At 31.7% G+C, this 19755-nt stretch overlaps 1 protein-coding gene across 1 annotated transcript in view; it reads left to right on the forward strand.

Moving 5' to 3' along the window:
- The window catches only part of LOC111712375 (uncharacterized), a gene marked incomplete at its 3' end in the record, with an annotated part of 39263 nt that overhangs the window by 16205 nt on the left and 3303 nt on the right, over positions 1 to 19755 (forward strand). Inside the window, 4 exon segments of the mRNA XM_023486960.1 lie at positions 12995 to 13104; positions 14520 to 14560; positions 15928 to 16547; positions 18046 to 18832. Coding sequence (XP_023342728.1) covers positions 12996 to 13104; positions 14520 to 14560; positions 15928 to 16547; positions 18046 to 18832 — 1557 coding nt within the window.

Consider the following 19755-nt stretch of genomic DNA (forward strand, 5'->3'; position numbering starts at 1 on the left):
CAACTGAACAGCGTATATTTAAAACTTTAAAATATACCAAAAAGAAAAGAACTAGAAAATTTGAATAACTTTTTCTTAAAAATTAGACCAGAACTGAAAATTGTTAATTTTCATTTTACAATTTTGTGAATTTTCTGTTATTCTGTGATACAATCTTAATAAAATTTTAGATTTTGATAGAAATAATTTATATTTTTTTTTCTTTTGATTTTGAGAGAAAAAAGGTTCGCCATGGGAATACAAAAAAAATTTCAAAAAATATTGAAAAAACGCCATACATGAGAGTTGCACAAAAAAGTACAATTTTGCACCAGGAGCCACTAATCACACATTTTTTTGACTAACCCTGTATCTTTTTTTTACTAAAGCTGATATAGAAAAAAATAAGTTTGTATGACGATTAATGATCGTTCTTTAATCAGGATTTACTTAATATTAACTCCAAGATTAAAGGGACTGTTACAGGTAATTTAAAATTATTTTCACTTTAAAAATGGCTTGTCCGATTCAAAAGCATACCCTTTGAACCTCTATGAGAATAACAATGTGAAAGATATTGCCGTTTTCTTTCAGATTAATGTTGAGTTTTGTTAATTTACTTAATTTTTTTTGCAGCATTTCACTATTTAAAAGAACCATCAATTTTCAAGTAGAAAATTAAGGATATCTAATTCATCCTTGAAAGCAAAGGTTTAAAGGTTACGTCCAAATCCCTTCAACTCCTTGATTTGATAATAACTCGTAAATAACTTTGTGATTACATATTACTCCATAGATATCAACTCAATGATTAGATATTAACTCAATGATTAGATTTTAACTCAATGATTAGATATTAACTCTATGATTAGATATTACTCCAATGATAAGAGATTAACTCCGTGATTATATATATTACTCCATGATTAGATATTAACTCTGTGAATAGATATTACTCCATGATTAGATATTAACTCTATGATTTTAGATTTCTCCATGATTAGATATTAACTCTGTGATTATATATTACTCCATGATTAGATATTAACTCCATGAAAAGATATTACTCCATGAAATAGATATTAACTCTATGATTAGATATTAACTCCGTGATTAGATATTAACTCCATGATTAGATATTAACTCCGTGATTAGATATTAACTCCGTGATTAGATATTAACTCCGTAATTAGATATTAACTCCGTAATTAGATATTAACTCCGTGATTAGATATTAACTCCATGATTAGATATTAACTCTATGATTAGATATTAACTCTATGATTAGATATTAACTCCGTGATTAGATATTAACTCCGTGATTAGATATTAACTCCGTGATTAGATAATAACTCTATGAAATAGATATTTACTCTATGATTAGATATTAACTCCGTGATTAGATATTAACTCCGTGATTAGATATTAACTCCGTGATTAGATATCAACTCTATGATTAGATATCAAATCTATGATTAGAAATTAACTCTATGATTAGATATTAACTTCGTGATTAGATACTAATTCTTTAATTAAATGTCATGATTAGATATTAACTCTATGATTAAATATTAACTCTGTGATTAGATATTAACTCTATGATTAGATATTAACTCCATGATTAGATACTAATTCTTTAATTAAATATCATATCAGCTCTGAGAAGATATTAACTCTGTGAGCTCCGATATTGAACTGACAAGGCTAAATATCGGTCTACTGGTCTATACTACTATACTACTCTAGGCTTCATGGATTCTCTGGTTTCAGAAACTAAGCTCTCTGGGTCAGTGAATTGCTATTTACTGGTATGTTATTACCAAGGGGGGGGGGTCTTCGAGAGGGGAAAATTATGGATTTTTTGGAAGTTTTATCACTGAAGGCAATGGAGGTATGATTTTAATGTTTTATAAAAATTAAACTTTTTATTTTGAAATATATCCATCAAAATCAGTTTTCTTGAATTCAAATTAGAATTTGGCTGATAAGGTAAATACTATTTACAAAAGTACAAATAAAAAACCGTTCTTATAGAAAAAAGACAAACTGACGATCTTTTTAAATAACTAATAAACAATCGATATCAGTTTAAAAATGTAAAAAGTGCGTTAAAACTATTTATGGAGAGTCCCATTAACATTAAACTCGTCATTAATATACGCGGCATTGATTTGTTAGTCCAGTAATAAAGCTTTAAAAAGTTTCCATTTTCAGGGTTTAAAATTTGTCAATAATTCCCATGTTTACTGGAACTCACCTTTCTGCTGAAATATTTTTTTTTTAATGTTTGAATGTTTAACGCAAAATCTATGAATAATATCAATGCTTTGCGTTATGTAATCGTAATTGTTATCTATCCGAAGGGAGGGGGGGGGAAGGGGGAGGGAAGGGAGTTTATAAAACAATGGAAAGACCAAGGATATGGTTTGAGGTGCTGCAATTAACATGCTCAGGGCAGGAGGGGCAGGCAGGGGGGGAGGTTATATAAGACTTTATAAAGGATATGAAGGGTAGAGGGTGGTGTGAGCTGTAGGAAAGGGGGGGGATAGCAATATAAAAACAATTGTTAAATTGGGAAAATCAAAAATATGCAATTATTGAAATCTATATATATTTACATTTATTTGGTTTGTTTGTTTGTATTATGCAATAAATGTCAAAACATCTAAATATCCATAACCCCGGAAAAATTTTGATTTTTCTTAATTTTGAAAATTTGTCTTCATTTACGAATTATATACGATAGGCTTACAGAAAGTTCTAAAGCAAATAGCAGAGATTTCCCCCAGAAATATTGTAAACATACAAGTTTATCTATTTTTGTTGTCAAGCATATCATCGTTATAAAACATCAGAACCTTAATTAGTTTATATTTTATTAACAAAAATATAATTTAAATGGTCCACGTTTAGCGAAATAGAGTTTTTTTATTTTTTAATAAGAAGCCAAAAATATTAGGCTGATTAACCTATTAATGCTTTATTATTAAAACAAATCATGTTGCACCAAAACTTTTTTATATCAAATTGATAACAAAAATAGGTTCAAAAGTAATTATGAAAATCGCTCTTCGCGTGAACTTTTTTTTAATCTTGAATGATTCAGTCGGGATTTGAATTTGGTGATTTAAATTAATAAAATTGGAAGCTTGGAGTTTAGAGTTTTAAGATTTCCAAAAATCAAACGAATAAGTTCAAATAGCAGTTTTAAGGTTCTTAACCCCAAAAAGGCTGGGGGGTCTAAATCTATGTATAGCCTGGGGGGCGTTTGACGCCCCCCCCCCCTAGAAAAAGGCCTTAGAGAACAGGTATAGGGTTGAAATGCATGTTCATAGCCCAATTTTTCATGGCCAGCTCAAAAAAAAAATTGACCGATGACTTTAATAGTTTGGGTGCTAGTTAGGGTGGAAAAAATGCCTAATAAAGGGAAAAAAAAATGAAAAGAAATTTGTTGTTTTAAACAAATATCAAAGTGTGACACATGCCTCTACATTCATTTTTCAAGGGCTTTTCAAAAATATAGTTTTTTGATGATCTGTAGCTTTAGTCACAAAAAAGTTATGGGCTATTTTAGATTTTTTTCACAGACCGGACTTTTTTTCCGCCCTGTATTGTATCCTAAAAAAATGTTTTTTAACATAAAATTCTTTAAATTACTATTCATTAAAATCACAAAATTTCACGGTGATAGTGTCAAAAATGAGAATGCTAGGACAAAAAACTACCGGGGGGCGCCAAACGCCCCCCCTGCAGCCTGTTTAGGGTTAAGTTTAAAAACCGTTGACGATTTTGCATTACACTGCAGAGTGCAGAGATTGCTGATATATAAAATCAGGTTTTATTCAGTAACAGTTTATTTACACTTTAAAAACGAGCTTGAAGAGAAATTTGAAAAATGATATAAATTAGGTTCGTTTTTTTACCTTAAAAGAACAGTAAAGAGTTGGTCTGGGTAATGGAATGTTTTTACAATATATAGAATAACGAAACCTAGAAATAGAAAATCATTTCGGATGAAATCCTTCTCTTGACAAACTCTCCATTTATAAGATTGTATGTTCAATTCACAACGATACTTCCAATATTTAGTTTTTAATCCTATTACTACTCCAGCTTTTTTTCAACAACTCAATAAGTATAATTGCTGTTCAATTTTTACCTTTCGTACAAACACATGCCTCTAACTTTAACTTTAATTTTTAAACATGACAATTTATAAATGGAAATTCATTTTACATTTCGAAAACCATTTAAAGAGTTTTATTGGATTACGCAATAATTGTTTACCGGAAAAAAATCAACCCCCCCCCCCCTATTACTCTATCACTTATTAGTTTCAAATTGCCGAGGGGGTCTGCACCCCCCCTCCCTCTCCCGATTTATTTTGATTATACCCTGATTTCAATGTAGACAGTATACGACAGGTGTTAGTTTGCTTTATTTCAAGTTTAATCTGAACAAAAACCAACCGTTGCTAAGATTAAGAAATATGGGTGCATAATTTAAATACTTTACCGTTGTAATTTCGGAACAATCTAGATTAGCCATTTTGTTAAAGGTTTGAAGTATCAAGATTGTTCCAAATATCGTCTTCAACTTGATACACCGCTTTGTCTATCATTATTATTTATGCTTCATTCTACAGCTCACACATATGACGTACATATACGTACGAAAAATGTTATTAACCCCCAATCTATGACACCCCTCACGGACACCTCCCACTTTTATATGTCCATTTTACTTTATAATTTTCCAAGTGCCATTTTGTGTTCTCGATAGTTTTGAAATAACAATATACTCACATTCCAAATATATAATCAGGACATTTATCTCGTTTTAACAACATTTCTTCCAGAAAAAAACTTAAAGCAAAAAATAGTTTCCTTTCTTAGATTGAAATTTTAATAATTAGTAACATGACAATTTGAACCGTTAAAGCTAACACGTGAAAACCTGTAGTATATTTGAGAAAGTTAAAAATTTATTTGAAAAATAAAAAACATTATCGCTTGACATATATTTATATTCTATATACAGGGTGTCCCACGAAACGTGACAGTTGGTTAAGAGTTTTAAATGTCTTCATAATTTGATACAAAATAGAATAAGAAATATAACATGGCAGTCATTGAGAAGTAAAATTGATTTAAAAGCAAAATATATTCGAGAAAAATATTTTGTTAACGAAATAAACTGCAAACAATCTTTAATATCTAATATATTATATGAAAAAAGACATTCACCAACTGTCATATATCTTGGGACACCCTGTATTTCCGGGTTTCTACGCTGTCTACGAGATAAACCCAAGGAATATATACCAGGAACCTTCATTTATTTTTTTACATAAAAACTGTACTGCAGATTCTGGGAGAAACTTAAACAAACTAACTCAGACTTGGAAAGAGTTTTATTTATGTTTTTCTCGGAAACTGCAGTACATTTTGTTTGTAAACAAAAATAAGGGCGTTCCCGGTGTAAATTCCTTGGGCAGAGCGTTATCTAACAGTTATCTACTTAAGAAAATATTCGTATTTCAAGTTTGATATTCAGGGGAGCATCGGTAGTAATACACTCTCCAGGGGGTGGATCAGGGGGGGATTATGGTTGAATGGAGAAACTCGGATCGGGGGGTCGGTAGAAAATGATGGGAAACAGTTTCACAAGATATGAAAAAAACATCATCAAAAATAACACCGTTAGAAAATAGAGTCATGATCAGAAAGACCTGGAATTAATTGACAATTAATCAGACGACTACCCCCCTCTCCTGGCCTCCATACTGCTCAACTATATCCCCCCTCTCCTGGCCTCCATACTGCTCAACTATATCCCTCCTCTCCTGACCTCCATACTGCTCAACTATATCCCCCCTCTCCTGGCCTCCATACTGCTCAACTATATCCCCCCTCTCCTGGCCTCCATACTGCTCAACTATAAGATGAATCGACTGTATGCTCAATCCTTTTATTACTGACATTATTTGCAAGAAGTTTGATAATAATGCTAGTTGAAGGATCTACGTATATACTCTTGCAGTAGGGTTTTCCGATACAGTCCTTTAAATACAGTGGGATTTATAAAACTGTGGAATAAAGAAGACGACTGTTTGTCACAAACTATGACTTCAGTCCAATGAACATCAAACACAGCATGTGATCAATGCACTGCACAAACCCATTTCACTTCACAATTTAGATTGTCCAGATACTGGTAAAGCTTTACTGCTTTATGCTGCAATAACATATGTTGTAAGGGTGAAAGAGCGTCAGAAACCCGTCGGTCGCGGGGTGCAATTTAAACTGCCCTTAAAAACATTATAATACAACATTTATATCTAAGTACACGATTGCATGTCTATTACACTACGTTTATTGTTTCTTATTGTCTATTTTGAAGCAATTGCTTAACATTACATCGTCATCTATACATAATTGTAAATTAAGTTATTCCAGCTGAGGAACTAAGCTTTTTCCGCGGAATCTCGAAAATCGTCTAACACTGGACGGCCCCATACGCCGAAACGCAGAATCTAAAGTATATGGCAACTATTCTTTGTTATCCAAGGGGGAAAATGTAACATTTTCTATTTTTGATACAATTCTCTAAGTGTTACGGTTTAGCTGGCTATAGGTAACAGCATACACACTTACAGTTACAACGCCCTGCTTTACATGTAAGATTAGACAATATGAATTATAGTAATTCTGAAAACATTAATGTTTCTTTAATTTAAAACATAAAATACAGTACAATGATAACTCGATATATTTCGTCGAAAGTCGGGTATACTGAATCGGCTAAAGCCTACACATAATAAGTATATATATGAGCTCTGGTTGTAGAATAAGAAAAGTGTGAACCATGAGAACAATTAATCATATTTCAACTCATCCTTACTTTTTCTATCTTTACTTTCATTCTCTTTTATCCATCTTTTATACAATATACTTCTTCTTTCTATACTTTCATTCTCTTTTATCCATCTCTTATCCTTTATACTACTTCTTTCTTTACTTTCATTCTTTTTTATCCATCTTTTATCCAATATACTTTTTCTATCTTTACTTTCATTCTTTTTAATCCATCTTTTATTCAATATACTTCTTCTTTCTTTACTTTCATTCTCTTTTATTCATCTTTTATCCTTTATACTTTTTCTTTCTTTACTTTCATTCTCTTTTATCATCTTTTATCCTTTATACTACTTCTTTCTTTACTTTCATTCTCTTTTATCCATCTTTTATCCTTTATACTACTTCTTTCTTTACAATTCATTCTCTTCTATCATCTTTTATCCTTTATACTTTTTCTTTCTTTACTTTCATTCTCTTTTATTCATCTTTTATCCTTTATACTTTTTCTTTCTTTACTTTCATTCTCTTCTATCATCTTTTATCCTTTATACTACTTCTCTCTTTACTTTCATTATCTTTAATCCATCTTTTATCCAATATACTACTTCTTTCTTTACTTTCATTCTCTTTTATCCATCTTTTATCCTATATACTTCTTCTTTCTTTACTTTAATTCTCTTTTATCCATCTTTTATCCGATATACTTCTTCTTTCTTTACTTTCATTATCTTTAATCCATCTTTTATCCAATATACTTCTTCTTTCTTTACTTTCATTCTCTTTTATCCATCCTTTATCCAATATACTTCTTCTTTCTTTACTTTCATTATCTTTAATCCATCTTTTATCCAATTTACTTCTTCTTTCTTTACTTTAATTCTCTTTTTTCATCTTTTATCCTATACAATTCTTCTATCTTTACATTCATTCTCTTTTATCTATCTTTTATCCAATTTACTTCTTCTTTCTTTACTTTCATTCTCTTTAATCTATCTTTTATCCTATATACTTCTTCTTTCTTTACTTTCATTCTCTTTTATCCATCTTTTATCCAATTTACTTTTTCTATCTTTACTTTCATTCCCTTCCTCTTTACCTTCCACCTGTTCTCAATGTATTTCCCGTTATCCTTCCTCATCCCTCTTCTTCTTCTTTTAATATATATCCACCCTTTATTCTGTTTTTAGGCCCATATTTTCCCTTCTCCCCCCCCCCTTGTTGTTCATGCACTTTCATATAATTTTACTCTTACATTCTCAAGATCTTGACTCATAAACTATCAATGTCTCAACTAAGACACGATCTTGATCTATCAATGCCTCAACTAGGACACGATCTCTTAAACTATAAATGTACCAACTAGGACATGATCCTCACAACTACATTGGCGTGGACTATCAATTTCTCAACTAGGACATGATCCTCACAACTATTTTGGCGTGGACTATCAATTTCTCAACTAGGACACGATCCTCACAACTACTTTGGCGTGGACTATCAATTTCTCAACTAGGACATGATCCTCACAACTGCTTTGGCGTGGACTATCAATTTCTCAACTAGGACATGATCCTCACAACTACTTTGGCGTGGACTATCAATGTCTCAACTAGGACACAATCCTCATTACTACTTTGGCGTGGACTATCAATGTCTCAACTAGGACACAATCCTCATTACTACTTTGGCGTGGACTATCAATGTCTCAACTAGGACACAATCTTCATGACTACTTTGGCATGGACTAGCAATGTAGCACACGATCTTAACAACTACTTTGGCGTGGACTATCAATTTCTCAACTAGGACACGATCCTCACAACTACTTTGGCGTGGACTATCAATGTCTCATCAAGGACACGATCTTCAACCAGTTTATATATATAAACAGCGTAGTTTAAGTTTAATTTATAAGATTATCGAAGATAGATACAACATAGTTAACACATGTTTACAGCGTAGTTTAAGTTGAATGTACAGTATATGCCTTAAATTGATATATATATATATATATATATAACTAAAACTTTTGTTTTGCCGATAAAAATTGGACAATCTATCTGTCTATCTATCTATATCTATATATCTATCTATTTATCTATCTATCTATACTCTAATCTCTAATCTGCCTATCAAGACTAAACTAATCTGTCCAGTACTAATCTAAATCAAAGGCCTAAAATATATACATACATATTACATATATATACGATCCATAAATATATATATATTTATATATGTGTATATATGTAAGGGTGTATATATATATGCTGGATATTGGTTGAACATGAATATATTTCAAGGCCAAACAATATTTCCAATATTTCAAGGTGACGGGATTTTACTAAACTTTCTCAGTGTTTTCCACATTACTCACATTACACATGACTCTACCAGTGTCACACTCAGCATTAATATATACCCAGCAGCATTTTAACAATTTACAAGCATGCAATATTGTAGTTAATTTTTGCATGCATCACTCTGGACTAACCAGCGCTAGATGCGTTCGGTTTCTTCAATTTAAACTCATTATTTTATTTACCAACAATGAAGTATTAAAGAGAAAAATTACATTTAATGAAGTCAAATTGTGATTAAGAGTCACAGCTTGCTGGATAGAATAAGGATGAACCTGTTAAATCTGCAATCTGCATGGTTTTTCATTAAATATGATTTACAAACCTTTGCCTTTACGAGTTATTTTTTAACTTTATACCTTTGACATTTTAAACTTGGAGCAGTCGATTTAGGAGAATTCTTTATTTAAAATATTATAGGTTAAATGATATCAAGATTATAAAATTCAAGTTTGAATTGAGTGATTTCTTTCATTCGTATTTATTCTATACCCTTTACATTTTAACGCACATTCCCTTTAGATCAATAATTATTGGTCGAAGTTTGACCCAAACACATATGTAAATCTACTAAGAAAATGTGTCAGTAGTGAAAAAATAATTGAGCAGAGTGTCCAGAAATAATACTTTTGACAGTTTGTTTGTAATTGCCAGAACCAGGGACAGGCAACAGAAGAAGAGGAAATAAATGTTAAAGGAGAGAAATAAAAACAAGAATAATTAAAAAAAAATGTTTATTGTATTACCTAGCTGTACCCAATTTATTTAACAATTCGTAAAATGATAAATTGTTAAAAAATAATTATGGAACACGATGTTTGACCTAAACGTGTTGGGTTCCTCTCGGTGAAAACAAACACACGTCAAAAGTTAATTACCTCGAAAGAAAACAAACATCTAACATAAAAAAGTCCAAAAATAAGCAGAAAACAAACAATTCAATTGAGGTGAAAACAAAACAAACAAACAATATAAAACTAATACACATTCAGAAAATTATCAGTAAAATCTATTTATAGACTTAGTTTATAGTTTAGATGTATAAGTGATAATGTTACGAAGCAAATACAATTATTATTGTATCTGAAAATCAACTGCACACTGCACAATTTCTGTATCTTAAGTTGTTTAGACTATTTAAAAACATTTCTTTAAAGTCTAAAAGTCACAGATGTTTTCCATAGCTTTATGAGGACCACTGTAAGGTAAATCTCTGAATCAATCTCGCTACAAAAGAAAAATCTTGTATCAATGGATATCTTTTATAAAGCGGGCAAAAATGTACTGCATCGGTGAAGTTTTCGGTTTAAAATAGTTACTCAAAAGAAGCTTTTATATGTAAACTATAGTCTAGTAAAAAAAATTTAATTATAAACACGGAAATGATTAACTATGAATTGCTCTTGGCAACTTAGTACATGGGAAATTCATTAATGATATATTTAGTGCTAATATCTACAATTTAAGGCCTGGGGAAAAAATCTACATCTACATTTAATACTGCGTTTGAATGACAATGAGGGGAAAATATGGTTTTTTCTATCTTGGAAAATCTATCTCTGCTGCAACAATTCTAGCACGTCTTTTTCGGAGAGTAAGTACGATTGTGAATTATCAATTTGCAGATAAAAAAAAAAGGACATCATTTTTGCTTAGACGACGGTTTAAAGGAAACCACTGTGAATCCACTCTTTAGATAGAGGCTTATTTGAAATGTCACTTACAGTCCCTTTTAAGTCATTTTTATCGCTTCATGAATATCAAGACTTCATTCATATATATAATTGATTCATTTTGTCAAATAACTGTATTTATTTTTCAAACCCAAACTCTTTTGACCAAGGATGATTTTCTATTTAAAAATTAATGCATTTGAAAAAAGATTTCTTTACGAATTAACGTTTCGATGAGTTTTGTTCAATATTTCATGTTGGCACTTATCTCATCTTATTTTAAATATTTTTATGTGAGAAACAGGTAAATAAAAATCTGAATTTAAACAGTTCAGCTATACTGCACTCAACTACAAATGTAGTGAAAAATCACTATAAAAATCTTAAATAGTCTCTTTTGTACGGTTGTAAAGATAACGGGATATTTAAGAAAATTATGATTCTACGAAACCAGAAGTTAATAACCCGTAGACAAGTATAGAGGCAACCTAACCACATAGAAAATACGTTAAACCAATCAGAAAACAACCTTATAATTTGTCTTTAAGACGTCATTTGGTTTCTTTCAACAATATAAAGAATTGTACAACTTAAGTTAATAATACGTTTTAGTTTAAGATGGGAAAAACATTGATAGTTTTTCAGTTCCTCTTAAGGGCTCCATCAATTCAGCTTAAAAATTTCTCTAATATTTTCTGCAGAAATCTGATGCATTGTGCAAATATTTTGCAACTAATCCGGTCCATTATAAGTTACGATGCTGTATCGTGAACATAATCCATTTTAAATCATCATTTTATAAGAAATCAGTATTTTCCTCGCTGTAAGTATTACGATACCGGTCCATTTAACGTTCAAGTCACTGAATTCATGATTAACTACGGAGCACATCAATGTATATAAGACACATCAGCGAATCCAAAAATGAAATATAAATATCGCAAAAGGATTTCAACTTAGAAAAAAAAACATTATCTGAAGGAAGATTATTTTATAGTTTCTATCGTATTCTTATAGTTTATCTACATTTAAAACGTAATTAATACATAATAGAATATAATTTAAACAAGAGTTTCAAAAAATGTTAAATCAAGATCAATTTAAGAACAGTTAAAATTAACAAAAATATATTAAAGATTAATTATAGCATGTTTTTCATCATTTCGATTTTAATTTGATCATGTTGATTCTATTTCAGAAGGTTGCGTATTATACTGAACATTAATATGTGTTTTTTACACATCTTCAAACCTTGTCTAAGTTTGTTGAAAAATCGTAATTAAGTGAACCTTGCATTATTTTACTAAATTCTATCAGAATGTTCGAAATATCGAATTGTCTTAATAGATTTGTCGATTACACGTTATGATTTCTGCTGACAAGTCACGTCAATCATCGTTATCTAATTTTTCCTTAAAAGAGGCTATAAGATCTTCTGAGATATATTCCAAATAAAAGAAATGCCCGTGCAATACTTTGAAGTCAGTCTGGTCGATCAATCACATAGATTCATTCAGCCTGCTCATAAAAAGTCTAATCAATTTTAAAGACAGAGCCGGTTGACTTTGAAGTGTCGCAATGTTTTGGGTTTTGATTTGATCGCTCTACCTCACATATGCTTTTCTGTAGCCCTTTACATGTAAATTTTAGCTTTGGTTTTTAAGAATTAATTGGAAAAATTCTCATCGATTTTTGCTTGCGAGCTTGAAACCTTTAAATCACGTGGAATGAAATGTTGCAATTCAGGCTTAAAGAAAATACAAATTTTTGCCCGGTTAGATTTCATAGCTATGCTCCCCCTTTAAAATATCAAAGTTACGCCTCATATAACTGAGTTAAACGCAGTAATTGTGAGACTGACATATTGAGTGACACATTTTTCGAACGAAAATCTTGTAAACTATTGAATATGTATTTATCTAAAAATGTATATTTTATTAAACAAAATTTGTTAAAAAAGAAAAGAAAATCAAAATTATCAAAAAAATTTTAAATGTTCCTAACTGTTCAGCGTACATATTTGGGCCAGTTGACATAGTAGTAATTGAGAAAACTGATTCTTTGGATGTTTTAAATGAATCTGCTTTTGAAGAGTCGTATTTGTAATTATTTTATTATTTAGGATGGAAGTTCTAGAGAACTGGGAGTTAAACTTCTCCTTAAACCTGAACCTAAACCTTGAGGACAGGATATCCTCAGCCTCTGGTAGTCCTCATTCATCCTCTACTCCAGGTAGTCCTTATTCATTCTTTACTCCAGGTAGTCCTTATTCATTCTCTACTACAGGTAGTCCAATAGGTAGATAGATATTAATGGAACATTTCCCTGGGTTTGCTTAAAAATGCCTGCAAACATGAACCAGGAAACCTCCATTGAAAACCGTGATAGACACAACAATTGCAGTGATCAATACAACTTTTATCCTTAAAATGTGTTGGCAAAGGTTAGAAATTAAAATATAAACTAAATATTCCTCTTTTTGATGTTTCGTTTGTGTTTATGCAGAACAACTTGTACTGTACAAGATAAACAAAAGTTTCAATATTTTTCGAGAACAAATTTTAAGAAATACTTTAATACAAATTTTTGATAAAAATATCAATTAAGAAGAAAGATGGGTAGTCAAAAACTAACTTTTCAAATGTGGGGCGCCTAGCTCACTGAATTTTTATAATTTAATGTGTGCAGGGAGTGCAGGCATTATCTGTAAAACTGAATGTATAGGAAATGAATATAAAAATGAGAAAGGAAAGAGGAAGTTGGTTCACGCAGTTTGAGTATTTCAAATACTAGCATGCTAAAATAGTAAAACTAGCCAGGGGCATGCAGGAAGGGCCATGGGGAATACCCCCCCCCTCCGCAGAAAAAGTAAAGTCTACAATATCCAGGGGGATTTAGCCCCCAACCATGTCCTCTTGACTGTGAAAAATGTGAAGCCCCCCCCCCCCTGGACGCCCCTTAAAACTATACTACACTTTTAAACGTTCACTCCCTTTAAAGGAAATGATTATGTTTTTATGATTACACATAATCATTTACAGTGATTCATATGCTGTGGATTAATAATTAGTGAGCCTTCACGTTCATCCATTTTCCTCTCTTTATTCATTACTTTTGTGTTTTGTTGTAAATTGAGTGCGCTTTTTAGATGGTTTTTGATTAAAGGATCTTAAACTGAATTTATTTCTATATTGAAATCTATTTAGTTTGACGCAACATTTTAAATAGAATCTAATAATATTTAAACTGATTCATTTTTAATATAGTCAAAAATATTATAATTATTCATCAAATGGCTTTATAACAAGATCTTAAAATATTTTTATTTGAAAGAATCTAAACCGTTATCTGAGGAACTATGACTTAAAAATCTTCATTTTTGGGGAATAAACAATTCTTGGTCATTTTCTTGCTTGCCTCTATTTTAGAAAATGTCCAGATAAAAAAATTCAATTTCTAAAATAAGGATTTAGCTAAAAGGATCGAATATATCTCCATAAATACTGTATTTAGCTAAAAGGATCGAATATATCTCCATACATACTGTATTTTGCATTTTTTCTCTGCTAATGAAATCCTAAAAACATATTTGAAAATTTTAAAAAATCTTTTTATAATTCTTTAATTTATCTTATTCTTTTATGCAGAGAGTGTTCCGACCAGTCCTTATATTGGTAAACTTATTAAGGTAAGTTTTTTGTTAACAAATTTATTATTTTATTTCTTGTTTTGGATTATTTTGCTTATTATTTAATGATGTTCATAAAATTCAAGAAACGAGCGACCCGAGATAATATGTATTTAAAACAAAAAAAATCTTATTTTACTCTTTTTTAATACTAATTTTAAATAGCTAACTGATCTCTAAATCTGGGCCTCTAGCAGGTCACAATTGAAATTACGTTTAAAGTCCCTCTTATGGGATAATTTGTGCATTTTGCAAAAAGTAAACAGTCCCTTTACAACCTTAGACTTGGTCAATGATCATCTGTTTCTTTTCTAGCTGACACCTGTTGAATATTTCTAAATGGGCAATTCTTATCTATAATTCCATTTAAATAAATTGTGGTTTTGTAATATTTCATCAGGCCGAACTACTAAACCAGTATAGATCTATATCTTCTATTTAATAAAGCTCTTCGTTCATATATATATAGCTGGCCAAACGGCTGGACCGAATCGGCTGAAATCTTTTTGGGAAACTCGTGTGTATTGTGTATCCCGTGGGATAACATAATATTGAAATCCTGTAAAGGTCTTTATAGTTTATATTAATATCCAATAAAGGTCTATATATATTGATGTCCAATGAAGGATATATATTGATTTACAGTAGAGGTCCATATCTTGATATCCAATGAAGGTCTTTATAGTTTATATTAATATCCAATAAAGCTCTATATATATTGATGTTCAATGAAGGATATATATTGATTTACAGAAGAGGTCCATATCTTGATATCCAATGAAGGTCTTTATAGTTTATATTAATATCCAATAAAGCTCTATATATATTGATGTTCAATGAAGGATATATATTGATTTACAGAAGAGGTCCATATCTTGATATCCAATGAAGGTGTATATATTGAAATCGAATGAAGGTCTTTATAGTTAATATCAATATCCAATAAAGCTCTATATATATTGATGTCCAATGAAGGATATATATTGATTTACATTAGAGGTCAATATGCTGATATCCAATAAATTTACATAAATTGATATCCAGTTAAGCTCTATATATTGATGTCCAATAAATGGCAATATATTGATATATTATACATACATATATATATTTTGATATCCAATGAACGTTTATAAATTGATATCCAATTAAGGTTTATATATTGATACCCAATGAAAATGTTTATATATTGATATCCAAGGAATGTCTATATATTGATATCCAAATAATGTTTATAAATTAATTTCCAATGAATGTCTATATATATTGATATCAAATGAAGGTTACAATGGTATGTTTAATCTATACTTTTCTAAAAACCATAAAATATATAATCTACAATATTGTAAAACTTCTTATTTTTCAAGGACTTTCGCGGGATCAGAGTTTCTCCAAACAAGAGTCATGACTCCGGATATTCAGATTCGGAGGAGGGAGGACGAAGTTTTCTTGAGGATCGCCTGCTATCGGAGGATGGAGGACGTAGCTATCTTGAAGATCGTCTTCTATCGGAGGAGGATGGACTGAGCTATACAGAGGATCGTCTGCTCACTGAGGACCTTGAGCGAGGATATCTGAATGTTCCCTTGAACCATGGTCTCCTAGATATAAACAGGATAAAGTTTAGTTTGAAGCAGCTTGAGTGCGACTATCTTTTGTTCGAACAGGAACGGAGAAATTTCTTCTATTTACAGGATGAGCAGCATTCTTTACAGGAGCTGCTTCGAGGGGAGCAGTTTTTCCACAGAAAGCAGTCAATACGAGAGCTGCGAAAAGAAGTTAGTAGAGTTACAGTTAATCCTGAAGAGCAGTTGAGGCAGGAGCAGTCTTTTCCAGAGCAGCTTAGCGCAGAACCTGCTGAGCATATACAGGAGAGTCTAGATTTGAAAACTGTAAAACAGGAAGATCTCATTTTAAATGATGAACTGAAGAAAGATGTTCCTTCCATTTTGTGCAAGCAAAACGATTTCTTCTACTCACAAAACAGGCATTATATCAAACTATTTGATAAATAATAATCTAACCCTCTTCGGAATCCATTGTAAAACTCCCATTCCTCTTTTCTCTCATCAAAACTATTTAAATGTCGTTCATTTTACTAATTAAGTCATTTAAAGCCTAATTGCGTCAGTAACATTAGGCTAATTAGGTATTTAAAAACAGGGATAAGCCTAATTTATCCCAAACCCCCTGGTGAGATGTGTAGTGGGTGGGTGAAATGTGAGAATGGCTCAGTAACCTTATCTATATTTATCTCTCTCGTTGAAACTTTAAGATTTTCTTGTTCGTCATTTTATATCCTTAATTTCTCTTCCTTGCCACACCTGTGTTAATATTTGTAATCTGCAGGAGACGGAGGGTGATTTAGATTTTAGTAACACAGAGTGGAAAAAAGTTAAAATTGTGATGTTAGAAAATATGCAGAAGAGGGATAGTGTGGGGGAAGGGGAGGCGGGGGAAGGGGAATTTGAAATGTGATCTTTAACTGAAGGGAGGAAGGTAGAATTGAAAGGATTGCACTTTGCCCTCTCCTAGTATAAGATTCATACCCTCGCCAACAATAGATAAAAGAAGATGGGGGGTTATGACCGGAAACGGGAATCTTCAAGCTCAGAAATAGAAAATGTCAACGACGTGTCAGTTGTGCTTCATTAGAGTCAAATCTATTGCATAAAGGGAGAGGAGAGGAGGGGGTAGGGATATCGAAGAATGTCTCAAAATGGAAAATAAAGGGGAAAAATGAAGGTCAGGGAAAAACGGAAATAGAAAAGGAAAGAAAGATGAAATGGATTTAGATATTGAGGGGGATTATTATTTTTGCCAAAATTAATTCCCCTCCCCTTACAAAGCCTGTATTGCGCCCATCCAACCACATTTGAAATCAATTTGACAGAATGAAAACGATTTGAAAAGATTAAAATCAATCTATAACCTTCATGACATATTTATTGTTGTTTTCAATCTTAGAATTTACACGCGAGGTTTTCCGCAATCATCTATTCTCCCATATATGATGGGGAAGATCTGAGGTGTAAAACTTATTTAGCAGAAAACTATTTTTTAATGAACTATTCATGTAAAATTATTTTATTACCCCTCTATGTATTTAAAAACTATTTTCTTAAACTCTTCCCATTAGAATTCATTAAAATACTTAACCCCTGCCACATAATTAAATGTAAAAGTTCCTGGTAATTATTTATCCTTATTTCCCTTTATAATTTAGCATTATAAACTATCTACACGGAAACTAGGAAAATTGACAGAATTAAACAAATTTAAATTCACAGCTGCCGACCAATTACACATAAACTTGAGAAAACCACTCTAAATTATTCATACTTTAAACAAAAACAAGAGTTTGTAAAGAAGAAAATTCTTATAACAATTTAAAACTTCTTGTTTTAAACTTTTATTTAAAAGGGGCTATTTTGAATCTTATAAACATTTACTTTTACTTAATTTTCTAAAAGTTTGGTTTAAAGCGCTAGGGATGCAAGTTACATAACTCGGGTATATGTTTCCAGTGAAAATACAGCACTTATAGAGCACTCAGACACACACACAGACAGACAAACATCAATCACTGTTATCAAAAAAGAACCTCTGGAGAAAGAAAAAGATACTTTGAAAGTAAGTAAAAAAAAAGATCATCCGAAACCGGAGGAAATCGAGGAAAGATTTTCTAGTCTGAATTCAGTAACTCCTTCCCCTCCCAGAAGTAGTCTTGGGTACTTGGATAATCTAAGAATTAGTAGTCCTGGGTACCCTGAGAACCTGAGAATCAGTAGTCCTGGATACCCTGAGAACCACCTGAGAACCAGCAGTCCCGGGTACCACGAGAACATAAGGATCATTAGTCCTGGGTACCCTGAGAATCTAACCTTGCAGAATTCTAGTCAAACACCTTCTCCGAACTGCAATCTTTCTGGTCCAACCAACACTTTCTATTCTCCGACCCAAATTATAAACCCTTCAAATGATATTTATCCAAGAAGAAGAAACTCCACTAGTCTAGGAAGATCAAAAGCTTCTTTTCGGTCCTCACTGCCCCGCTCTGTCTCCGTCCCGCGTCCTCCCTCCGCCTCAAGGCGGAACAATGACACAGATTCCGCCATTATCGGTCACTCCGCCAAACTGGAAGAGTCTGTGAATCTGAGAATATCTCCAGTTGTCCAGAATGGAAAAGAATATCTCGGACCGGTGAAAGACTGGTTAAAACAAATTCAAAGCTGGAATGCAGCAGAATGTACAAATATACTGCAAGCCAAGGTAAAATTTATTATACAATACTATGAGACCCATAAAACTGTGGAAGAGGAAGACGAACCTGTTAAATTCAAATAGTTTTTTAATTTAGCTGGTAAATTGCTTAAATGTCGTCTTTCTCTACCAGACTTTCATGGGTCTCACTGCATGCTTCAACGGTTAACAATTATTTTTTTAAATGTTCGTGAAAATGTTGATATAAATAAAACTAATGTGAAATGTTTTAAGTTAATTTTGTTCATTTAGACCCTTTTTAAAGCACTGCAAGTGTATTTTTAAGTGACCCTCCGCGAAAAGGTGGCATATGCCCGATTTACAGATCTGAGGTACCCTTGAAACCTTAATCTGATTTAATGTGGCAAATATTACGTCGTTTTTCTCACCTAAAAATTGATTAATTTCTCCATTGTTTCTTAAAAACAAGATATGCGCAAGTTTCTTAGAAACCACAAATGAAAATAAACAATTAAAGAAAAAATGCATATCAAATTTATACTGGATCAAACAAAGCTTTTAAGGCCGGGTGCCATTGTAAAATGGGAAATGACATCTTTTAATGGAGGATCAAGTTAAATCACACTTACAGTCCCTTAAACGCAAAGACATAGCGTGCCGCCCCGGTCGAAATAAATGGTTAGCTAAGTACTAAATAAACAACTCCCTCTCTTGTCCTGTCTGTATAAACTATGATGCATACTTCTAAATTGACTGCCACTCACGTTTCTCCTTCATAATATTACTAATTTCGTAAAAGTATAATGAAACAAGCGTTAAAATAATTGCATTCATTCATTTCTTCAAATAATTTAGCCATCCATCCTCATACCAACTTATAATCCAACTTGCCAACCAACCAAGTATCCAACCATCCAACCAACCAACTATCCAACCATCCAACCATCCAACCATCCAACCATCCAACCATC

This window comes from Eurytemora carolleeae, unplaced genomic scaffold (assembly GCF_000591075.1).
Source record: "Eurytemora carolleeae unplaced genomic scaffold, Eaff_2.0 scaffold1147, whole genome shotgun sequence".
NCBI lineage: Eukaryota > Metazoa > Arthropoda > Copepoda > Calanoida > Temoridae > Eurytemora > Eurytemora carolleeae.